The following is a 26,290-nucleotide window of genomic DNA, read 5'->3' as shown; positions in this document are numbered from 1 at the left end:
GTGCTATGAGCTGGGGATGCAGTAATAAGTATTATCAGATAGTGTCTTGATCACAAGGAGCTAACTGGCTCACAGGAGAGACATCAGTAAATAATTACAGAAATGTAAAAGAACAACAGTGATAATTGCCACAAAGAAAGATGTGTTATGTTATGAGGGTGTAGTTTACTTGGTCCACCAAGTCTGAGACACTTCCCTGAGAAAGTGTTAGTTAAGTCAAGATTAACAAGATTAACTAAAGGCAGGGTTGGAGTTAATCAGACAAAGGCAGGGTGGGAAAGGAGGAGGTTTGCAAGGGAGGTGGCAACTGAGGGTAGGATGGGTCAGGCTGGTAAAGTTTGTGCAAAGATGACAATGTTTATCTGCAAAATGTTTTACCCTGTTTTTTCAGACCTGGCACAAATGGCTGTCACAAAAAATCATTCAATGAATGAATAGAATAAATCATCTTATTTAGCCTATGGATTCTTCACACTTACGAATTTCCTCCTACATGTAGAGTCACCCTCTGCATCTTGATCTGTTCTGTAACCAAGCAGATGGCTATAACCTTTACTGTTTTATGAACCCAAATCTGTATTTTAAGAGTCATAAATACTATAGTTAAGCAAGTAAAAATTAAATTTTCATGTTATCTTGCTTGGTTGCTGGACATCTGGTACCAGTAATTTATCTTCTGCATAAAATTGAAACCTACTTAATCTTTATACTGTCCTTAAGCATGTTGCAAATTATAATTTTACACTGCAATCAGTTTTATTTGGAAGTAATATATATTACAAGATCATCTGCCTCCTTTTGGCATTTAGCAATTCTCATTCATGATAAAATTCCATTTTCTTTGCTTTGTGGTTCTTCAGAACCCACCCACATTAACTGTCAATGCTGAAATGTTACTTTGAGGATGACTCACACTGTCTCATACAAGCTCCTGCTACGTTATAGAGAAAATGTTTCATCTCGGCTCCCAGCTCTTTTACATCTAAATAGTGAGAAGAGTTTTGATCTGAACCAGCAATAAACTTCCCAGTACATCATTGCCATTAAGTGATGTGCTGGAAAGTGCAACCACAGTTTGAACCCTTACCCTGCTAGGATCTGGCAGTGGGTCAATTACTTTAAACTCTCTTAGCTTCAGTTTTTCTCATCAGCAAAAAAACGTGAGGTTCTTATGAAATGATATAAAATGATGTGTGTGAAAGTACTGTGCACATCAAGGGAGGTTACTGAGTTTATATAGTTTAATTAGCTTCCCTTCTCCTAAGGAACCAGGGGTTGAATCTCCTGAATGGTGGCCTCAGCTCTGTGAAGGCAGAGACCGCACTGTGGTATGACCACTGTGTTGGCAATGCTTAGCACCGTTTCTGGCCCAGAGTACGTGTTCGATATATTTTGATTGAATATTTGAAAGTGAAGAATTTCAAGTTTTAAAGATCTCACCATTTTTGATAGATGTAGTGTGGAAAGAGATGATAGAACTCCCTTGGCTGACCCATGCAGTAGAGACTGAACTCCTAGGAACCTGCTGTTGTGCACGTAGATATTTATTTGCTGGCTATCCAGTATCAGGGGCACTCTCAAGTATCCAGGAAGTTAGAGGGGCAGACATCCTCTCTCCCTGCTTCCTGGTACCCAGAGTACCAATCTGTGCCTTCATTCGGTCAACCAGATATCCCTCCGTGGGGCTTGTAATCCTGGACAGTGATACAAAGTGGCGAGGTGGTCAAAGGGGAGCTCTGGCACCCCAGAAGGAGCATCCAGTGTGGATATCAGCAGAGGCATTCTCAACAGACCATTCCTATGGGGTAACACCAGTTGGGTTTTGGCTGTCTGTACTCCCTCAACTTCTACACAAGCTTAGATTACCTAATGTGCTTGTTGCTTCCATGGGTTCTCTACTGGTTTTCCCATAAATTTCCTTTCTTCCAAACCAGCCAAGTTGGTTTCTATTGTCTGCATCCAATGGTTCAAATACACTACCCTGGCCTTCATATCCCAAGATAGTCAACTCATTAAGCACTGTTTTTATGGATGAATCTCCAAGTTACTTTGGCATGGTTCTCAAAATTTCTTCAAAATGTTTTTTATTATCCTTTGATATCCTTAGCGGTTCTACAAAGTGCATTTTATGTTCTCTAATGAAATGAAATTACGTTCCCTTGATCACTCCGTCTCTCCATTTGTTTTCACCTTTCCCCACCCCCAAGGTTCATTTCTCATTCAACTGATCCTTTTACTCTACACTCATTTCCCCTTAGGGTTTTTGCAATTTAATAAGCTTTTATTGTGCATGAATGACATGCCAGGGACAAGAATCCAAAGATGAATAAGACAGAGCCATCACCTGTGTGAAGAGAAGATAGTCAAGTGAATAAAATGTAAAATAGATGAATGCCGAGGCAGGCAACAGAAGGCATCACACTTCCCCCAGGCAAGGGAGAAAATATTAGAGACACATAGAAGCTTGAGAATTGATTCTGTATGACATCTCTTTCTGTAGCGATGAGGCTTATTTATTTCACCTGTGTTCACCATGCCCCCAGCACGTGCCAGGCCCCGTGCAGTGCGAGGGTGTTACTTCTCTCTTATCTTCTTGAGGGTGTGAGCTATCTATATCTCTGTATGCATGTGTGTCACAATACTTGCGTTGTAATACATGAACAACTGAAGAGACCTTCTGGAACGTACAGGCAGGGCTGACAGCAAGCTGCTCTGCTGAATGTGACTATAGTCACTGCTCTCTTTGAACTACATTTTTTTTTTCTTTTTCACTCATGTTACTGCTTCTCTAGAGAACCATGCTGGCACATTTTTTCCCTCAGATTCTCACTGTTGCCTATCATCCATCATTACAAAGAGAGGCCTTAGAAACAGCACTCGGGGGAGACATTATTTCCTTCCCATTTTTCTCTCAGAAAGAGCAACTTATCATGGGGCGGGGGGGTGGGGGGGAGGACTGCATTTAGGTTAAAGGAATATTTATAACAGGAAAGCATCTGCTTCTTCCTCCCTTTAAGATGCTGAGCTTCCAAAGACCTCTTGGTTTTAAAAAAAGGCCATCACCCCTTGGCTCACTCTAAACATTAATATTATATGCTTGGTAATAAAGTCAGAGGATTTTTAATGAGAACCATTAAAGGGAAAAGATGGCCAAGGCAGATTTCTCTGGTGCATGAAAATCACAGGCTCATAAATAGAAACTGTGAGGTGAGTCTTGTGGTTAGCTAGTACTTTAAATTTGTGCTTCCCCCGATTATACGGGTTGACGGGAACTACTGACTTTTTCTCAGACAAGGCTACAAGGCTCAGAATTATGACTTAAAATGAGAAAGTACCACAATTCATAAGGCAACCCAAAGCCCAGGAGCACTGGCTTAAAACATGCCTGGCCCATGAATGGTAGGCACAGGCGCTGGGTGAGAAGGGAGAGCAGAGGCTATGCCACAAATAAACATTACTTTTGGCATTTGAAACCACCCTATGTGATCTATTACATTCATCAAACAAAATTGGCACTGACTGCATGCAGTTTTCATCAATCTTCCCCTCATTTTTGCTGTTGTTGTCCCAGTCACCCAGTCGTGTCTGACTCTTTGTGACCCCATGGACTGCTGCATGCCAGGCCTCCCTGTCCCTCACCATCTCCTGGAGTTTGCCCAAGTTCATGTACGTTGCTGATGTCAAATAATGACTTAGCTAATGCTTCTTATTCGCCATAGATTAACCATTTTACTGCTAATGATGAGAGTAGAAAGTCTAAGGTTCCTTTTAATTGAGCTCTGTAGGGGCAACCAACCCAATTTTTCCCCTCAAATTAGGGCTCTGAGTACCTCCCAGTTTAAATAGCTAAGAAAGTTCCCAGAGCATATTTCCCAGTGAAATGCTGTGGAAATCCCCATGTGGTTACAAATGCAGCTGCAGTGAGGGCTCTGGGTTTGGTTTCCTTTCATTTTTGAAAATTGTTTACACAGCAGACATGAAGCTTCCTTATCTAACTTCTCACAAAATGTGAAGGCACCTACTCCCTGGCTGTGCACAAGGGGCTGTGGTAACACCAGTCACAATTCTGTGGTTTTCCGAGTTGAGGACATTATTTCTCCCTGATGAAGAAGTTTTGCCCATGTTGTATTCTCTCTCTCTCTTTAATACGGTTTGACAATATGAATTCAGAAAGAGGCTTCACAATTAGAAGAATGAGATCGAACCACAGCATCTGTGCTCACAGCCGCCTCAGCTGCTCTAATTAGGACTCCCTTATTCTGTTTCTAGCTCTCAGGAGAGGACAGGGGACTTTTTAATTGGGGCTATTAGATGTTCTCTTTGTACAATGACACCCTCTGCTAAGTGAAGACTCCAGCAAAACCATGCCCACTCTGCAATTACTTCTTGCAATTCCAAGGAATAATGGTATCTTGTCTCATTTAAAAATAAACCTGAGGCTTATTCCTTATTGCTTTCTCTCCTCTGCCTACTCACATGAATTTCTTCTTGCCAATTAAGCTAACTTTCCATTATTTAAGGAGGTAGTTTTTATCATAACTGTCCCCTGATAATAAGACACATTAAACTGGATTTCATTTGCTCATGGCTCCTTTCTTCCAGCTACAAGACTAATTTAAATGAGCTCAGATCACTCGATCTTGTGTCTATAGTGAAATGGTGATGCGTTGGAATTTCATAGGCAGTGCTCTGTTTGGTTATCACAGAACTCACCTGAAATAACCCGCACGTTCAACGTTCGTAGTTTCTCAGAATCACTTCCTCGTAAGAGGACAGACGTAGGTTTGTATTTACGACCTATTCCAAGAAAAGATATTAAATATTTAGATGATAAGCAAGCACAGTCTTAATATATATTCCCCATGTTGGTTCCAAGGAGTACCAAGGAAAATGGGCCATTCATAGCAGAGCCTGGAGTAATAAGACATTGAGCTTTTTTATTGTTATTTTCCATTAATAAGTAGATACTTTCTAGAACGAATGGCTTCTCCACTGCCATAAATGCCATTGTGCATCTATTCTTATATGCAGAATATTATTTTGTTATATATAATAGATATATATGATATACAGAATATTTGACATATATTTAATATTTAGTGTCCTAAATGGCATGATAATTTTCACTACTTCATATGTTGGATTTGCAAGGCAAGCTTTTGAAAGCCAGTAATCCTGTCATTTAGATAGATGTTCATAAAAACTTAATGTCACTCCCCACTATTGATCTCTTTCTAGACATTTTCTCTATCTGGTTTCTATCTCTCTTTTCTAATATGTAACCATTCATAGAAAAATAGATCAAGAAACTCAAAACTATGCACTATTGCAAATGATAGGCACTTATTTAAAATAATAAAAATATTTTATTTAAAATAATAAAAACTAGAAAGACCCTGGGTCTTAATTCTAATTCTGTCATTCTATTACTGTATTACTTTGAACAACACAATCTCTCTGAGGCTCAGAGGTTTTTTCATCTATAAAATAAAAGAAGTAGAACATGTCCTGTCTATATACTCTGAGAACCTAGTAAAAAAAAAACTCATGGAAATGCTCTGCAAATGTTTATTCTACAAATGAAGACTATTGATGATATTACTGACCAATGTGTTTAGGACCTCATATACTAATGTACCAATGGCAAAACGATATGAAACTGTCCTCAGAAATATCTCCAACAGACACTTAGCCAAAATAATTAATGACACTTTCACTCAAACCTAGAGGCAACCATTTGCTCTGCCTACTAACATGGCCTTGCCTGGTAAAGAACACAAGAGTTTTGGGAAATACTACACCCCAGCACAATACTACTATCCTTGATTGAGAACTACTTCTTATGTAACCTCTTTAGTTCAATCCTTACCTCAACCCTGTGTAAGAATGGTGATTAATCTCATTTTACAGAGGTGGAAAGGAACACTCAACCATGGTAAGTAATTTTCACAAAGTCACATAAATAGTAAGTAGTAGCACTAGGATTCTAACCTAAGTCCCTGTCTCCAAAGCCTAATCTTGTAATGATATATTTTATACTATCTTTAAGAGACCAACTACTCATCAGGTTTAATATTCAGCCAGTATGTGCATGGGTACACACCAGAAGGGTCATGTATACATACTCACACAGCGGTAGGGCCAGTATATACGTGGGTACACACCATAGGACCGCAACAGTAATTGACAGTCAATGTCCGCTCTGATAAGTAGATGCCCTTGTCATACTTAATCAGTTGTTAATTCTTTTTAAATATCATCCCTACTATCCTTATTTCCAACTACACATCTTAGTGCTTCACAGTCAAAAATCTATTTTCTCCCCCACACTTATTATAGGTTGACTCTTGCTCATACTCATCACCTAGAGCCTAGAGCTCAAGACCTCCAATTCTGAAATCCTTTATCACCATTCCCTATTCTTCTGCCTGGCTTACACCAAGCTCTGCTCAATCTCCAGTCCACTAACTCCTTCCAACTAACCCAGCCTTTCCTCCCCCTCCTAATCACCTCTCTGGGCTGGAGAAAAACAAAGGAAACTCCGTGAGTGCTGGCACTTGTTTTACCTATACTTATGTCCCTTGAGTTATCTAGAATCACCACTTAAACACACAGACGCTTAGTAAGTGGTAAATTGAACCAAAAAAAGAAATGGAATCTATAGATAAGATTAGGGACTTCTGGACACTAGATAAATTATCCCAAATAATGAATTTTTCAGTACTTACTCTGCCACTTCTGCACTCTTCTGTGGCCTTCAAGTATTTTGTGGGTAATGAAGATGAGCAAAACTATAAAAACTAATAGAACTAGAACATACCAAGTGATCTTCATGGAACAGATAGAATCTGCAAAGAAAAATGTAGCAAAAATACAGTAAAATGGGATGCAGCAGATAAGAGGCACCATGGTGATACAGCTGGATTCTACTGTATATCCTGTCCATAACTGAGAAATTGAATATATAACCATCACTGTCACAGGGTCACCTGCTTTCCTGAGTTCTTTTCTAACATACTAAATGAAGAAACGTGACCAAGTAGTTTCCACGGATCTACTTATTGCTAGCTTCAAAATTCTAGAATTAATTTCACTTCCAGGTTATGTCGATGCTAGTTTTGCTGTCACTAGGTTGGAATCACAACAAGCAGAATACCAGCATCAGAGCCGCTTGTGATTGACCATTTGACCCTGGGCCAAGCAGTCAAAAAAATGTGCCCTCAAATCAAAGATGCAATGAGTAAGATGAGGATGGGGAAGAAAGGGAAAGACAAAGAAAGAGGCTGGATTGAGGCATGTAAGAGGCCTGAGTAGATGATTAATCAGACCTTCTTTCCACAGGGGCTCACATGGCAATGATCAGATCAAGTGCAGGCATTAGTTAGAAACATAGTTACCCTCGCCCAGATTGAATAAGGATACAAGTAAAAAAAATTGTTCATTCAAATGACAGTGAGGCAGCAAGGAAGGAAAATCATCATCAGTGATAGCTTAGCAAGATCTCCTTTTGTCCCATAAACACACACTGGCCAGTAGACCCAGGAATCAGTAACTTAAAGGAGAGTGACTTTCTTATGTTCAAAACGTTCTACTGACATTCTAAACCAACCTATGTACCCTCTTCCTTGCATGTAAATCACAGGTAGTATTTATTCACCTTAGCAGGATATATAACTTGTTTTTACCCTTGGGTGACTGTACTTCTGGGGCTCATGATCTGGGTATCCCTTTCACAGGCCCCTCCACTCCATGTGCATTTGTCCATTAAATAGTCAGTCAACATTTATTTAAAGAAGAGGCTGAATGGAGAAGGTAGTTGTTGACTGGGATGGCAGCACTCAGCCTCCCCAGTATCAGTCCATGCTGTTTAGTGGCCCGACTTGCATTCCTTACTCAGCAAAATAAAAGCCTTAACTGGCATAGAAGATGTACAGTACCAGCAGGCCAAGGTGGGCCCAATACCAAGGTATCATTGGGCAATGATCAGCTATGAAAAAAGAACTGTGCATTCACCAACATTATACTGCAATAGCAGAATGTACACAGTTGGGACCAAGCTAGCCAGTGTACCCACCAAAGCACCAGTGAGAACAGGCGAGTGTGTCTCCCTACACTCCATGTGGCCCCTACCCCCATCCCTGGAACCATCTTGGAGAGGAGCAAGGGGAAATGGATAGGAATCTGAAAAATATCTAGAAACAAATTAAATTATTGTTTCAGAGTAAATTTTCCAGACTAAACTAAACTTAGCTTCCCCTGCCCACTGGCAGATAGGACTTCGAAAGGAGATCAAGTTAGTCTTTGTACAGCAGAATAAAACATAAATAAATTTTCACTGTTCTACACATGGCAAGATAGGTATACTTTTCCCAAATATAAGACTACATAGTTGTATACCACTGATAACTTCCTGATTTATGTAGCCAAAAAAGCTGTCAATTACTACTTCATTTTGGAATTTATGAATTTTTTCCATTAACACAAAATTCTCAAAATAATATGGCAATGGTTATTTCTTCTTAATGTTTTAGAAAATATAAAAAGAAACTGGATAGATACATAAGTGGACATTGAAATAAATATAAGTTTTAAATATCTGTCATCCAAACCTCTCTATATTTCAGATTTCATCATAGTCACCTTCTCTATACGGCCTTTTCAGAACCTCCACCCTGATTCCCCCACCATCTGTTCAGATTTTCTCAGATCCTCTCCCACACTCCCTACACATACACAAACCTTGAAATACCCTCTAAATGCAGAGGCTTTAGGGCCTCAGGCAAACTAACTCACAGGAGAAATTTTTTTGAAGTCCTATATTTCACTTTAAAAATGCATATATATCATATGTTTGTGTTTGCTTTAAGATAAATATAACATTTAAATGGCCTCTAAAACGATTAAAGCCTTAGAAAAGCATTGGAAGGCAATTTGAAACACTTCCATATATTTGGGACATCAGAAAACAGAGTACATTATTCTAACATAGCACCTGTTACACTGATGACACTTACTTGACCATTTACATTTCTCTGTATCCTTAGTGCCTGGCACACTGCTTGGCATACAGCAAGCACTCATTAAAGCTGTATCATGAAATGCTCTTCAAGAGTAGAGTTTATGGATCAAGTAAGTGCACCTTGCTTAGTAATAAGGATCAATTGTGATACTATATATAAAATCACTAATAAGAACATACTGTATAGCACAGGGAACTTAATGAACTGTGGTGTCCTGAATGAAAAAGAAGTCCAAATGGTAGGGGATATATGCATATGTATGGCTGATTCACTTTGCTGTATAGTAGATACTAACACAACATTGTAAAGCAACTATACCTCAATAAAAATTAATTTAAAAAAGAATCAATTGTGTTAATTCAGAATAGGGTGACTAGGAAGGTAATCAACCTAATAGAATTAATATATATGTGAGTTTTATCTTCCAGACTCCTACTTTTCCCTCAGAATCCTCCAGTGACTCAAAATGCTTAATCTATACCCCACCTATCTTCACAGGAGTACATCAAAAATCCCTTTTTCTCAGGTCTGTTTCTCAGCTCTAAGAGAGGACACGTTAAATTGATTCAAAATTTAATAGCATATCACAATGTACATGTATATTTACATTTAAAAAGAAATCTCACCCTTTAATACACGAGTGTGATAGTATTACTTCAAACACAGCTAATAGGCACTCCCAGAAGTTATCCTAGGGCAGAGGGTCTTTGTAATGTTCCTCAAATAACAACCCATAGATGCCTCCTTTGCCTCTGAGTACAGCTGTGCTCCACAAAAAAAACACATTTTAAAAGAAAAATAAACAGGTAAAAGGGCTGACATTCTTTCTAGCCTTGTTATTTCATCAGTAAAATTCTTCAACTATTTGACTAAAAGTGAAGCTTACACGGTAGCCCTTACTTAATTTTGTGTCTGTATTCTACTCTCCTTTTCCCTCTAATTTCCTTAAAAACTTACTTTTTGCATCCATTCCTAAATGGAAAGAAATGTTTATACAATTATGTGGGTGTTCCATAATTCTACAAGTATGGTTTATAGATGTTGCCTTGGTTGGATCTTCCTCCTTGATTGCTGACCTTCTAGTGTGGGTTTTTAGGTTACAGGTAAGATTATATTCCTCCAAGTGGTCAACCGTAGGAGTTACAGTGAAGTTAAAATGTTGACAAGGTGAGTGAAAATCATTTGACTTCACTTCCATTGATCCTCTCATGATAAGAACTAGAAAGAGATTAAGAAAATGTTATTCACACACACAAAAAACAGTAGTACATAGTAAGAAAACACATACAACTTAAAGCTAAATCTCTTCCTTCCTATACAATAAGGAAAGAGTAGAAACAAAAAGTTATCAGCCTAAAAGTAACAATTACAGTGCTTACATTTTTTTAAGAGTGTGAAAACTAGGTGAGTTTGAAATACACTTGGAACCTCTCAAAGGAAAAAAAAACATTTCCCTGATGACTTGTAGGACAGATTATATTTACCAAAATGGTCACAGCATTATTTCCCATCCCGCATTATACTAGTTTGCTAGGGTTGTCATAACAAAGTACCATAAACTGGGTGACTTACACAACAGAAATGTATTGTCTCACAGTTCTGGAAGCTACACTTTCAAGATTAAAGTGTTGACAAGGTTGCTTCCTTCTGAAGGCTGTGAGGAAAAATCTGTCCATGCTTCCCTTCTAGCTTCTGGTGGTTTGGTGGCAGTCTTCAGTGGTCCTTGTCTTATAGAACATCACCCTGATCTCTCTCAAGTTTCACCCACCCCCCTTTTTTTTCAATCAGGATGCCGGTCATATTGAATTAGGGCCCACCCTAATGACCTTATCCATGGGTTTCCCTGGTGGCTCAGACGGTAAAGAATCTGCCTGCAATGCAGGAGACCCAGGTTCAATCCTTGGGTTGAGAAGATCCCTTAGAGAAGGGAATGGTTACCCACTTGAGTATTCTTGCCTGGAGAATTCCATGGACAGAGGAGCCTGGCAGGCTGCAGACCATAGGATAGCAAAGAGTCAGATACAACTGAGTGACTAACACTATAACACACTAAACTGAACTACTTACATCTGCAACAACCCTATTTCCAAATAATGGCACATTCTGAGATACTGGGGTTAGAACTCCAATATAATTCAACCTGTAACACACACATTAACCTAAAACTTTGCCACTCCACCATAAATAAATGGAGTCTAATACTTTTCCCCTTGAATTTCTGTGGAAGGATTTACCTGCTTGTAACCAATCAAATGCAGAGAAAATTACATTGTATGATAAGGCCAGAAAACACGAAGCAATTTCTACCTTGTTTTTTGGATCCCTGATGGTGGAGCCTTGGGCCACTAAGTAAAAACAACTTAAAGCCACCATGCTGTGAGGAAGCCCAAGCTAGCACAAATAGAAAGACCACACAGAAAAACTCTGAGACTACTTGAAGAGAGAGAAATGCCCAGCTTGCCTGTAGCTGCTCCAGCCCACTCCTGTGTTAGCTCCAGTCACTGTCTAATTCCAGCAGTATGAAATGCTTCAAGCCAGAAATGCCCAGTTATGCCCATTCTGAATTCCTGACCCAGAAAAAAGAGAGAGAAAGAGAGAGAAAGGAAGGAAAGAAGAAAGAAAAAAATTAAATGATTGCTGTTGTTAGAGCCGCTCAGTTTGGGGGTGATTGCTACACAGCCATAGCAACTAGAATAACTTATCAATGCACTGCTTTATTTTCAAGGAGGTAGAGAAGTAGAATCTGTGAGCTTCCAATTCTTAAAACACTTCATTGTTCTCTATCATGATGAAGGTATTTCCCCAAATTGTTTTCTGGCGAATTTGACCCAGAAGCCTGCAATAGTTACAGTACTACTTGAATGTGTGTGTATGTGCTTAGTCGTTCAGTCATACCTGATTCTTTGGGACCCCATGGACTGTAGCCCACCAGGCTCCTCTGTCCATAGGATTTTCCAGGCAAGAATACTGGAATGGATTGCCATTTCCTTCTCCAGGGGATCTTCCCGACCCAAGGATTGAATCACTGTCTCCTGTGTCTCCTGCATTGCAGGCAGATTCTTAGAAAAAAGATTTACCTATTGTACTTTATCTGAAGTCAATGCCAAGAAATTTTGTTCCCATTTTGAAAGAATGGGAAAAATGCCAGTATGGGGGGACCCAGCAAGCAATCTCACTGAATAGATATAAGCACTAAATTTGATGCTTGGGTTTGGGGCCACCAGTATATTTTATAGCTGTAAATTAATTATTTAATTTCTAAGTGATAATAAATGCAAGGTTTGGTTAGATATTATGGATAATACATAGTTATTCTTTTATTTATTCATTCACTAAACAAGTATCTTTTAAGTGCCTCAGTTCAGACATTATACTAAGATTTAGAAATATCATAGTGAACAAAGACAGGATTCCTGCCCTTGAGAGGTTCACCGGATAGTTAAACAAGTAAAAAGACAATTTATATACAGTGGATGAATATTAGACAGGAGTAGGTACAACTGCATTGAGGATTCAGTGACTCCTTGGGGAATGCAAGTATGATTTTATGTGAGAACCTACAAGTTTACTTAGAATTTTTTTCAGTACTTTTGAAGAGAGCATGCTAAATAATCCTTTAGCCATCAAATGTACATGAATTATAGCTGCATTTTGATGTATTTTAAAAATGGATATTTTGTTTTTGATAAATCAAAGTAAACCAAGAACAAGTTACTGTCCCAAAGCCTGCAAGTCATTCATCGAGCACCACACAGCTGAGTGTTTCAGGGCCACTGGACTTAAAATTGGAATATATTATTAATACTTTTTTTCACAGAATAAGGTTATTTATCCTTGATAAATTTTGTTCTCACTTTTCTTTCACATTTACCTTTTGATGTTTGTTCCTGAAAAATAAAATCAGTGTTTCCTTTGGACTCACAAGCCAAACATGAGAAGCACGTCTTGAATCCCCCTGTGATATCTTGGCAAATCCTGGTGAAGTTTTGAAAGCTGGAGTGATTTAGAAAGATTCCCATAATAGTCTGAGTTTCTCTTATTCGTTGTAGAAAGGTCACAAAAGAAGCATTTGTAGAGAAGAATGAATAGCTGAAATTCTGTTGTAAATATACTTCCAGACATGATAGTTCCAACATGTTTCCTACAAAGAAAAGAAAAATTTTGACTATGAAATTTTGAGGTTTTGGCATTCAGATAAATACCCAATATGCTCCTCAGTTATCTTAGGCAGATTTAGTACATTTCAGTTTATCAGCAGCAAGACTTTATTTTCACATGAAACAATAATATCTACTCCATTTAAATATTTCTTATTAACAGTTTGTCAACATTCCCTATTAATTTCCAGAGAAGAGAAGTCTTTGCTGAGAAGTTCTTGGAAATCCTAACATTTCAACCATTTTCTCTTCTAGGAAAGTTTTAATGGACAAACCTTATTTTCCTCTGAATCCATCTGTTTCAAAATAGAGTCTCACATGAATTGCATGAAGTTGAACAGGAAATGGAAAACTTGAACAGAATCTCTGTACTAGTTTCTGAGGGCTGCTGTAACAAATTATTAAATCTTGGTGGCTTAAAACAAGAGAAATTTATTCTTTTACAGTTCTGAAGGTGAAAAGTTCAATGACAGTTATACTGGTCTAAAATTCAGGAATCCCCAGGACCACACTCCCTCTGAAGACCCTAAGAAGGAATCTGTTCCTTGCACCTCTTCCAATTTGGGGAGACTGCTGGCATTCCTTTGCTTGTGACCACAACACTCATCTCTGCTTTCATGATCACATTGCCTTCTTCTCTATATCTTCATTTCTGCCCCTCTGTCTGTATCAAATCTCCCTCTGCCTCTCTCTCATACAGAAACTTGTGGTTGGATTTAGATCCCACCTGGATATGGCAGGATAATCTCCCCATCTCAAGATCCTAAAATAAACATCATCTATAGAGACCCTTTTTATTTATAAGGTAACTTTTACAGGTTCCCAGGAATTGACACCTGATATCTTGGGGCAACCATTATTCAACCGACTTGAATCTCCAAAGATGAAATTTAATAGATATCATAATTTTTATATTTTGTCTGCAGACAAGTATCAGATATGGAAGTAATGGTCTAATAGAAAGAAGACTTATTTTAAAGCAAAAGACAAAGACTCTAGTGCTGTATCTGTTATTAACTGAGATGCTTGAACAATTCACTTCATCTCCACAAGTCTCATTTTCTTATTAGCAAAATAGAGATAATAACCAGATCCTGCTAATTTTGTGGGGTTATAGTAGCATATAATGATACAGCGTATATGAAAACAAATGTATATTATTAAAATACAAGCCCATATCCCAAAGTAAAAATTAAAAATTTATCCTTTATTTATGATGGATTAAGATTTAATCCACACAAGTAATTAAAGCTCACCATGTAAAAATTGGAAATCCCTACGTAGCAGTTATGATGAACCAAGGAATAGGTAACCTCTCAGATATTCTCAGTTTGACAGTTATTTGCTAGGATGAGAAAATATTAATAACTGACATGCTCAATTCCATCTGTATGTGTCTTTCTTTACCATTTCTCATAATCATATGGGGCAAAATACATTTTTTAAATTTTCTAAATAATATGGAGCACAATGAAAGAATTGCTTCATTTTTAAGAGTGATTACTCCTAGTCATACATCCTGATTCAAACTTAAGAGAAAATGAAACTATTGATTGCCATTAAGGCACATTTTTTTACTTGTGGAATTTGTACTTTGATCATAATTTCATAATTGTTTCATTACTGATGATTATATTTTGATGATTTAATAAATTAAAGGTTCATTTACCAGCCATCTGTGTTTGAAATTGTTTCTGTAATATTTCACAGGTAATTTCCAGCTATAAACACATTTCGTACTTGAGTTGCTATAAAAGTTTTGGGAGGCGGAGATTGTATTTTACTCAAATATGCAGTTTTGTTATGTTTCAATATATTTGTAAACAAAGCTGTAATCGAATTAATAACTAATTAAAAAAAAACTGTCTTCAATAACATTGTCCCAGTAAAACTATAGGAATTCACTATCTGATGCAAATCTGTAGTCTATGGCTTTTCTGTATTACTAAAACACATGAAAAACTTATTTCTTGCCATCTTTCCATTTTCCTCACTGATGTTTTTCATCTTATGAAATTTTCAACTTCTTGAACTTATATTCTTATATTGTAACCTAGAAGGGAGATAGAGAAATTTTTACTGTCAATACTGCAGTCTTCTTATCCAATAAATGACAAACCGGGCTTTCTAGAATTGATGGTATATCCTTTATATTTGGCTATGAGGTCATTTTATGATGGATTCCTAATCTTATTTTTAAATAATTCAATTAGGAAAGAAATAAATACAGAACATATCCTTCCCCAGTATAATTTTAAGAAATAAATGAATTCTACTCAATCATTTTTGTTATTAGGGGGGTCATAATCTCATTTTCATAAACAAGGATTTATGAATTTAACTACTGCTATTAATATTGCTGAGAGTCAGACATCTAAATTCTCACTTCCAGAGATAGATAAATGCATACCAGAATTACTCTAGTACTAAGACTGCAATCTCTCAAGGTAATGATATAGAATACTAAGTAGAATTAGGAAAATAAGTTACAGTATAGGACAAAGGCCAAGTCAATTATTTTTTCTTTTTAAAGAAAAGCAAAGACTAAAGCTAAAGAAACATGAACTATCTTTATTTTCTTTTTGAACTTTTATTATAAATTTTTATCATATATGCTGCTGCTGCTTAGTCGCGTCAGTCGTGTCCAACTCTGTGCAACCCCATAGACGGCAGCCCTCCAGGCTCCCCCGTCCCTGGGATTCTCCAGGCAAGAATACTGGAGTGGGTTGCCATTTCCTCCTCCAGTGCATGACAGTGAAAAGTGAAAGTGAAGTCGCTCAGTCGTGTCCGACTCTCCGCGACCCCATGGGCTGCAGCCTACCAGGCTCCTCCGTCCATGGGGTTTCCCAGGCAAGAGTACTGGAGTGGGGTGCCATTGCCTTCTCCAGTATGTATTAATATAAAATATATTGCTCCAGTTAAAGAATAATAAAAATAAATGAACACCCATGTATCTATTACACAGATTAAGGAGCAGAATATTAGCAACATCTCTGAAGTACCCTATCCCACCCCTACACACACCTTCTTTTCCAGAGTTTAAACGCCATTATGAAAATGTGTTTATCATTCCTTTGCTTCATCTTAGAGTCTTTCCAAAATGTATATATTCCTAAATAACATGTTTCATTAGCAAATTATATACATATATAAGGACTATACTCTAGGTATTCATCTATGACTTGCTTTTTTTGCTTAATGTGTTTTAGTAGTGTTGCTGCATATTGCTGTACTAATTATTTGTGGTATCTTTGAAAGAATATACTACAATTTATGTATGTATTCTTCTGACTGAGCATTTGAGGTATTTCTATTTTTGCTGTTCTGGATAATATTGCTTTGAACCATAACTCTCATGTGTTATTGGTAGGAATGTAAAATAGTACAATCACTTTGGAAGATATTTTTATGTTCTTTAAGTGTATCTTAGCATGTGACCCACTAATTCTACTCCTAGGAATCTACAAGAGAGAAATAAAAACATATGTCCACACAAAACGTCTGTATATGAAGCTTCCTGGAACTTGTAAAATTTATAATGGTCAAGAACTGGAAACAATGCAAAATACCAACAACTAGTGAATATATAAATAATTCCTGACATATCCACATAATGAAATACTAATCAGCAACAAAAAGGAAGAATATACTGATACAAACAACAACATGGAAGAATCTCTAATGCTTTATGCCAAGGAAAAGCAGTCAGACACAATTCATTACATACTAACGTGATTCCATTTATATGAAATTCTAGAAAATGGATAACAGTATTGATAGTGGGAGAAGGGTTTTCTTACAAAGGAGAATGAGGGACATCTTGGAGACGCTGGTAAGGTTTATATCTTGATTGTAGTGGTAGTTACACTGCTGTAAAAATTTGTCAAACCTCAACTTTACACTTAAAAGTGACACATTTTATCATATGTAAATTATATCTCAATTAAGTTTATTTTAAAATAACACTACTATGAATATTCATGAACATATCTCCTAGTATGCAGTTACAGAAGTTTCTCTAGCATACACACTGAATGAATTGCCAGGTATTCAGTATGCTCATCTTTGATTTTACTAGAAAATGCCAAATCATTATACAAAGAAGTTGTACCAGTTTATCCTCCCACCTGCAGTGTATAAAGGTTCTCATTGACACATATCTTGGCCAGAGCTTTTCAAGTTTTGACAATTTGGTAAATGTTAAATGGAATATTATCATGGTTTAAAAGTTCCTACTTTTTCTATTTTTCTAGTAGATTGTTTGTCATTTTCTTATTAATGTTTAGGAGCTTTTAAACTTTTCTCTTTGAAATTTTAATAAGTTATTTACATTTTTATCAAGATATCTTCTCATAATTTGTACCTTGTTTATTCGTTTTCTTTATGATCTTTTAGTTAAAGGAAGCTCTTAATTTGAGTGTTTTAATTTATCATTTTCTTTACAAATTGTGCTTTGCATCTTGTTTAAGAAATCTCTCTTAAAAAGATTTTCATCCCCATTTTCGTCTAAAAGTTTTGAAGTTTTGCCTTTTAATGTAAGTTCTTAATCTACCTGGAATTAAGACAGTATGAAGTCAGAAACCAAGTTAATTTTTTCCGCCTGGGATAATCAATTGTACTAGCAATTATTAAGTAGTCTATCTTTTCCCCACTATCTGTAATGACATCTCTATAATCTATCAAATATCCATGTACGTATGTATGACTGTATTTCCAGGTTCCAAATTTTGTTTTTCTTCTCTTGGCAAAGACATCTGATGGACTTAATTACTTTTGCTTTATAAAGCTTTTATGTGTGCTGTGCTTAGAACCTTCAGTTGTGTCCAACTCTTTGCGACCCTATGGACTGTAGCCCACCAGGCTCCTCTGTCCATGGGGATTCTCCAGGTAAGATTACTGGGAGTGTGTTGCCATTCCCCTCTCCAGGGGATCTTCCTGACCCAGGGATGGAATCCAGGCCTCCCACATTGCAGGTGGATTCTTTACCGTCTGAGCCACCAGGGAAGTCTTTATATCTCATAGGAAAAATCCCCTAACCTTGTTCATTTTCTTTGGGAATGTCTTAGTAATTTTGATCCTTTATTCTTTCCCATAAATTTTAGAATCAGCTTATTAAGTTTGGTGGAAAACCCAGTTGTGATTCTGACTTGAATCTCAAAATCAGTTGGAGAAGAAAGATATGATACTGAGTTACTCCTATCACTCTTTTCTTCCTTTCTCTACTTTTATAGGTCTTCTTTGATATCTTCTAATAAAGTTTCCAAATTTTCACCATCATGGTCCCATACATCTTTTGCTAGATTTCCTCCTAGGTACCTTAATTTTTGTTGCTATTGGCAATAGTATTTTTTAAGAAATATCTTTTCTGTTTGTTAGCGGTATGCTGCTGCTGCTGCTAAGTCGCTTCAGTCGTGTCTGACTCTGTGCTACCCCATAGACGGCAGCCCACCAGGCTCCGCAGTCACCGGGGTTCTCCAGGCAAGAATACTGGAGTGGGTTGCCATTTCCTTCTCCAGTGCATGAAAGGGAAAAGTGAAAGTGAAGTCGCTCTATGGAGATACAATTGACTCTCAAATATAAATTTTATTTCTTATCACTTTGTAAATTTCCTTATTAATTTTAATTTTTCCTATAAATCTTTTGAATTTTCTATATAGGTATGCTTCAAGCTTGTGCTCAGTTGCTAAGTCGTGTCTGTCTCTTTGTGACCTCATGGACTGCAGCCCTCCAGGCTCCTCTGTCCCTGGGATTCTCCAGGCAAGAATACTGCAGTGGGTTGCCATTTCCCTCTCCAAGGGATCTTCCTGACCCAGGGACTGAACCTTGTCTCCTGCATTGGTAGGCGGATTCTTTACCACTGAGCCACTAGGGAAGCCCATAAATATGTTAATTTACTGCAAATAAATACAACTTATTTCTTGCTTTTCACTCCTTACACATTTTATTTCTTTTGTTTGTCTTACTGCACTGACTAGGACCTCCACTACCATGATGAACAGAAGTGTTGAGAGTGGTCATCCTTGTTTGCTCCTGATCTTAAGAAGGATACTTATGATATTCATCACCGAGACTGATATATAATCATTTTTAGATATCCCATTTCTCTTTAAGAAGGTTCTTTTCTATTCCTAGTTTGCTGAATTTTTAATTATAAAGACTGTTGAATATATTAATTGAGTGCTCTTTCAACAAGTATTGAGATGATTATATAGGCTTTCTTCTTTAATCAGTTAATATAGTGAATTACATTATTAGATTTTCTAATGCTAACTCAATCTTGCATTCCAGGAATAAATCTAATTTGATCATTTTTATACATTGCTGCAATCAGCTTCTTAATGTTTTGTTTAAAGGTTTTTAATCTATCTTTATAAATGAGATTGGATGTAAAGTTTCTCTTTTTGTACTGTCTTTGTTAGGTTTGGATACTAAGATACACTAGCCTTAAAAAATAAATTGGAGGGGCTTTCCTGGTGGCTCAGTGGTAAAGAATCCATCTGCCAATGCAGAAGACACAGGTTCAATTCCTGATTCAGGATGATCCCACCTGCCTTGGAGCAACTAAGCCAGTGCACCACACTATTAAGCCTGTGCTCTGGAACCAGGGAGCTGCGACTACCAAACCAACAAGCTGCAACTAGAGAAGCCTGAGTGCCCTAGAGCCCATGCTCCACAATGAGAAAGCAACCTCAATGAGAAGGCTGCGCACCACAAATAGAGAGTAGCCCCTGCTCACCACAACTAGAGAAAAGTCCAAGTAACAAAAGATCCAGCCCAGACAATAAATAAATAAACTTATAAAAAAATAAAAATAAATTGGAGAGCTTCTCTGGTGGCTCAGTGGCAAAGAATACACCTGCCAACGCAGGAGACATGGGTTCCATCCCTTGTCCAGGAGGATCCCACACACCACAGAACAACTAAGCCCATGTGCCAAAACTACTGAACCTGTGCTCTAGAGCCTGGGAGTGCCAACTACTGAAGCCCACCTGTGCTAGAGCCTATGCTCCACGACAAGAGACGCCACCACCATGAGAAGCCCACACACTACAACTGGAGAGTAGTCCCCACTCAGTGCAACTAGAGAAAGTCTGCATGCAGCAATGATGTGCCAGCACAGCCATAAATAAATAAAAATTTTTTAAAAATTTTAATAAATCGGAAAATGTTTCCCTTTTTGTATTTTTTGAAACGGTTTATGACAAATTGCATTTATCTGTTCAATCTATCTCTTGAAAGTTTGGCAGAACTTGCATATAAAAACATCTGAATCAAGTGATTTTTCAGGGAAAATTAAACCATTGGTCAATTTTCTTAATTGTTCTACAATTCTTGGATTTTCCATTTCTTCCCAAGTGAGTTTTGATAAGTTATCTTTTTCTAGAAATGTGTCTTTATGTTTTAAGTTTATTGACTTACAGCTATTCATAATAATCTCATTATAGTTTTAATTTCTATGTCTCTTTTTCATTCCTAAGTTAGTTATTGTGCCTTCTCTTTTTTGATTATTCAGTTTTAGCAGGCAGAATAATGGCCTCCCTAAGATATCCACATCCTCATTCCCAGAACCTGTGAATATGTTACATGCCATGGCAAAGAAGAATTGAGTCAAAAGATGGAATTCAAGTTGCTAACGAACTGTTCTTAAAATAGAGAAATTATCCTGGATTATCTGGGTAGGCATAATGTGATCATACATGTGATTCACATGTGAGAAAAACTCAACGGGCCATCACTGGCTTTGAAGGTGCGAACAAGCCATAGACCAAGGAAAGCAGATAGCTTCCAGGAGGTGGAAAAGACAAGAAAATAAAGGTATTCTTTCCTAGAGCCTCTGAGAAGAATGTAGCCCTACTAACACTTTAATTTTAGCCCAATGAGACCTCTGCTGGATTTCTACTTACAGAACTCTAAGATAATATATTTGTGCTGTTTGAAGTTACTTGTGGTCATTTGTACAGCAGCCATAAGAAACTGAAACATCAATCATTCCAGAGGTGTTTCCATTTAATTAGGCTTTCTAAAGAACTGACTTTTGACTTATTGATCCTTTCTTTCGTATCTTTTAATTTCATTGACTTTTGCTTTTGTCTTTATATTTCCTGCCTTCTACTTACCTTGGGTTTATCTCACTGTTCTTATATCAAAGAATTTAAAACTATAAATTTATACCTGCCATTTTTATCATATACCACACTATGGAATTCTCCATTGGGGGAAAAATGGCAGAAAAATGATTCAAGGTAAAGAGATGTATATCTTTTAAGTAAAAGATTCTGTGAAATAAATTTCAGAGGTTGAGCAGCCTAAAAGTTCAAGGTTTATTTTTGTGAAATTTTATGTTTCAAAAATGTAAGATGAGGGGGTGCCTTGATGGTGGTTAGGACTCTGTGCTTCCACTGCAGGTGGTTCAGCTTTCATCCCTGGTCAGGGAACTAAGATCCCATAAGCTGTGTGAAAGTGAAAGTCACTCAGTCGGTGTCTGACTCTTTGCGACCAGAATACTAGAGTGGGTAGCCCTTCCCTTGTCCAGGGGATCTTCCCAACTCAGGGATCAAACCCAGGTCTCCTGTATTGCAGGCAGATTCTTTACCGCTGTGTAGTGTGGCCCCCCAAAAAAGTAAGATGAGGATAATAATGCCTGGCCTACTTAAATCAAGAGATGGTTGTGAGGGTCTGATGAGAAATGCTTCCTTCCCGAAAGCATTTTATTTTTATTTTCTTTATAATATTTTTTTATTTCCTTTATAATATGACTCAGAAATTTCACTTAGTCACAAATACTCATTGAACGCCTTCTAATGTGGCAGATAGAAGATATTCGAGAGAACATTTATCTACAAAGGCAAATGAATGAGACAAGTAGTTAGGCAAGGTTTGTTGGTATTGTAATCTAGCCTATGAGAGAATAAGGCCAGTTCTGCCCAAGCAGTGAAAAGCATTTTTTTTTGTCATTATGTACATCAAAGATATAATATATATATGAATCCATGTCCATTAGTAGCCATTTAAAAACTGTAATGATTCAGAAAATTCAGCAAGAAATAAAATCTTACAACAAAGTAAATCTATCCATCTAGATTTATTCTTTCTTCCCAAAGATTTTCAAAATAGTCTCTCTTGAGAACAATACTTCACCATTAATGAGTTGAAGTATTTAATAAGCTAAAATAATTTATTATATGTAAAAGTATTTGGTATATAATACCTGATGCTGTGCTGTGGTAAGTCGCTTCAGTCGTGTCTAACTCTTTGTGACACCATGGACTGTAGCCCGCCAGGCTCCTCTGTCCATGGGATTTTCCTGGCAAGAATACTGGAGTGGGTTGCGATTCCCTCCTCCAGGGATAGTACTTGTATATGTATGCATAAATATGTATTTCTTAACCTTTTTTTAATGGTCATGACTGTATTCCAAACCTGATTGGGTATTGCTGATTGAAAGAGAGAACCAATAAGAAAATAAGGACCTATTTTTTAAGCACTAGGATAAAAATTTTTCAAAATAATTGCAGTTATCCTTGATTACACTGGTCTTTATAATAAAGACATAAGTAATATGAATATATGCTCATATACTTCAGGGTTTATCCTGTCCTTTATAGGTATTTAAGTTTCTTTTATCCTTTGTTTTCTTCAATTTCACTGTTCACTATACTGCCATTTCCATCAGAAAGTGTGAAATGGAAGGGAAATGAAAGCTGATAAACAGTATATGTGAGTTTGACTCCTAAAAGTAAGAGAGGAAATCAAAACAACAAATAAAATTAGGTCTGTGGTGTTTTCATCTGTGCAATTCCTGGTCCTCATCACCACAATCTGGAATATACTCACATAACTCTATAATTTCTGACTTCAAGAGTTTCTGAGATATCAGTACAAATACATTTTATTTGAAAATCAGTAACAACTCCTTTTAGAAAGTGCTTCTTAACATAGCTAAGGAGAAATATTAATTGATCATTAGAACTCTGACAGTTGTTTTGTTTTGTGAATAAAAATGAAGAAATGCCCTCCCCCAGAGAGGACTGGAAGCAACTTTTATGTTCCCATTGTGTCTTTTACATTGTTATTTTCATTATTACAGTATTGTATTTAATTATTTATCAGTCAGTCCTCCCCTTGACTGAAAACTTTTTGAAGGAAGAATTGCGTTTCATTTTTGTAGCCTTGGGACACTATTCATAAGTGAAAGAATAAATAAACAAAAGATCACTGAGATTTATATGAGTTAACCAGAGCTCTGTTTCTCTTAAACACTGTAAATCCACCCAAAGTATGTTGATAAAATGTCTCCTGTTTGGAATAACCCAGCTTCCTTAACTTCAAGAAGCTCTGAATAAAAATATACCCACTCCCTTTTGTATCTCTGTTATTTAATGCAATATAAGAGTATGAAACCATTATATTCACTACTATGTCTTAGTGTAAGATGCCTTTCCAATAAACTGAAAGCTAGAATATGCTCTCTTGCCAGTGAATACCAATGCAGAGTTATTACAAGTCCCAAATACAATTAAAGAAGTTCCCTTTCCAAAGAAGTTAGACTAAATAGCTTACACTATGTAATTATAATAACTGCATATTCTGAGTAATGATTATTCAGAGACTCAGATACATTCTTGATGAAAAATGATCAAACAGAGTGCTCTATTTTTAACTTAGGTCTTCAGAGGGCTTATTATTTTGAAATCAAATCTATTAAACCTTGTGAATACATTATTCCTCATTAAGATTCCTTTTGAATTCATTTGACATGTTAAAGACAGTGTATCAGTACATAATTTATAAGTAAAATCATTTTATAATATTTATCTTAGATATTAAAGTGAATAGAACATAAGAATGGAAAAAGAGACACAAGTAACTGATAGGGAGAGTAAGACTACAGGAGAAACTCAAGGTTAATTTTAGTACTTGAACACTCTTACCTTACCATCTAAATAATCTTACTAAATAGCTTATTTTGCAAAATACTTTGGTTAACAAGTTAACTCATTTCATAAGGAGCTATTGTTGTGGTTAAAAATTGCCACCAAAAAAAGACAAAACAATTATGCATCCTTAGTTTAATCAATATAGAACTGTATAAAATGAGTCTATATTAATTTGCTCCTGATGATCCATAAACCATTATAAAATATAAAGCATTACTATTATACTATCATATGTGTAAAACATTTTGCCTAATCAACTTTTCACTTATGGTGGCTATGTGCAAAATTACTGCTACCACAAAACGATATCAGGACAAAATGGTGGTTTTCAAATAGTTTTGTTTGTTGGCCCCAAGGAGAGTTCCTTCAAAACAAAATTCTCAAATAAATCCATCACTCCAAAAAGAGTTGGAGGAAAGTTCTACATTGCTCTTGGACCAGGGAAAGAGACATGGCTATTTTAAGTTTTAGGAGGCAGTAAATGTAGTATTTGAAAGCTACTGTAAACAATTAGGAAACTGAGAGTACAAAGTTATTATCAATGATGGTCGATTATTTGTCGAGACATCTGCCCCCAAAAGAATAATTTTTAACATGCTCTTGTACTTAACCAGTTGTCACAAAACACTAACCAGTCATTACCAAATAGATCAATTAAAATATATGCTATGATTGCTTAATCTAAGCAACATAATGTTAGAAAACCAAGAGAGATTTGAAAATTTTAATTATTCACAAAATGTACATTCATAGTGTTTATTAAGCAAAGAAATTATCTGCTACTTCACATCATGTATATGTAGTATTAAATAACCCTTGCAATATGTCACTAAATGTAATTAACAACAGTGTATTCATCAAGTCACTTACTATATGTATATACAACAATAAACAATCATTGTAAAAAGTCATCAAATACAAGCTTTTCTCTGATTTTAATCAATTCATATTTTAATTTTTTAATGACAGAATACAGCATTTTCTTGTAAATTTTTCTTCTTATAAAATGCTAGCGAGCACAATTACCATTCAAACAATCATGCTAATACATTTTCAAATCTTACTGACATATAAAAGGAGTTTAAATTTACATCTATTTCTTTTCCTACCCTAGGTTTCAGCAATATCACAATTTTCTGAAATATAAACAGAGGTAACTTTGTCCCATTCTTCTCTAATTACAAATATATACAGGTATACAGCCACTTAAATTTTTACCCATCTTATTTTAGCTGTATTTTGAAAAAAATCTTTATACTTTTTTTTCAAAAAGTAACAGTAAGCCATTCGTGTGAAATAGTTGTAATGGAAAGGAATGCAAGCATTTTTAACATAGTAAATGTTGCTTTATGTGTAAAGTAATTCCAGGATGTAAAAGCATACTTAAAGCTATTTTGAAGGAAACTTTCAAAGAGCAAAATCATATGGTGAAATTGTTGTAAATTCAATGTTTGAAAGCTAGACTACAGACTTTAAGTATTTCTTTTCATTTTTTTCATTTCATTATTGCACACAATACTTAAGTACTGTAAGTAAGGTTACTGTACCATGTAAAAGTCAACTAAAATTACAATCTCATTTTATTAGCTTTCCAGACATAGAACTTCAGCCCTCACAGCACGTATCCAAAAATAAGGCCTTTCCTGTAACCATTAACCAATATAATTTTAAAAAATTAAAAAAGGAAAAGTAAATTGTAACTACTCACCTTTTGGTGTCTTGAAATATTCTGGCAAAATTAAAATGAACATGATCACTATGACCAAAAGTAATTTAAGGAGGGCTGTTTTTGTCATGTCTCTTCACATGATACATGTGTTCCCATCAAGTATATTGATGGCATGTTTCTTCCTGGTTTACGTTTCTTCTCTGCAGCACTTTAAGTTTATGCAGTTTACCTCATGCTCACTTCCTCTTGGGTAAGACTTTGCCAAAAGGAGACCTAGAACTGAGACTTCTTCATTTTGAGTCACTTTCCGCTAAGAAGACTGTTTTGTAACAAGCACTTTCAAACTGTCTTCTAAATAAGAAAGAGTGAAGAAACAATGTCAGGAAATAAAGGGGCTTGTCCTCATCTAAATCTGAAGCTATTTTCCTATGCTTACCAATCTGTGTGAGCAAATATAAACACACAATATACTCATCAAAAATGAAATGATGAATGTCTATTATGTCA

At 36.4% G+C, this 26,290-nt stretch overlaps 1 protein-coding gene across 3 annotated transcripts in view; it reads right to left on the bottom strand.

Moving 5' to 3' along the window:
• TMEM156 (transmembrane protein 156) overlaps positions 1 to 25,987 on the bottom strand; it is a 38,421-nt gene extending 12,434 nt beyond the window's left edge. For 2 of the 3 annotated variants that reach the window (XM_081524615.1, XM_081524713.1), the window contains exons 1-5: positions 25,823 to 25,987; positions 12,892 to 13,161; positions 9,978 to 10,238; positions 6,729 to 6,848; positions 4,714 to 4,797 (exon numbers count right to left, since the gene is read on the bottom strand). In XM_081524615.1, coding sequence (XP_081380741.1) covers positions 4,714 to 4,797; positions 6,729 to 6,848; positions 9,978 to 10,238; positions 12,892 to 13,161; positions 25,823 to 25,910 — 823 coding nt within the window. In that variant the 5' untranslated portion in view covers positions 25,911 to 25,987. Of the gene's footprint in view, positions 1 to 1,523; positions 2,345 to 4,713; positions 4,798 to 6,728; positions 6,849 to 9,977; positions 10,239 to 12,891; positions 13,162 to 25,822 lie in introns of those variants that run through there. The other variant, XM_081524797.1, reaches the window with a different exon arrangement.
• Between the last annotated feature and the right edge of the window lie 303 nt (positions 25,988 to 26,290).

This window comes from Giraffa tippelskirchi, chromosome 1 (genome assembly GCF_054371585.1).
Source record: "Giraffa tippelskirchi isolate mGirTip1 chromosome 1, T2T-mGirTip1v1.2.pri, whole genome shotgun sequence".
Lineage (NCBI taxonomy): Eukaryota > Metazoa > Chordata > Mammalia > Artiodactyla > Giraffidae > Giraffa > Giraffa tippelskirchi.
Note: the sequence above shows the minus strand (reverse complement) of the source record. Positions and strands in the feature narration are given on the sequence as shown.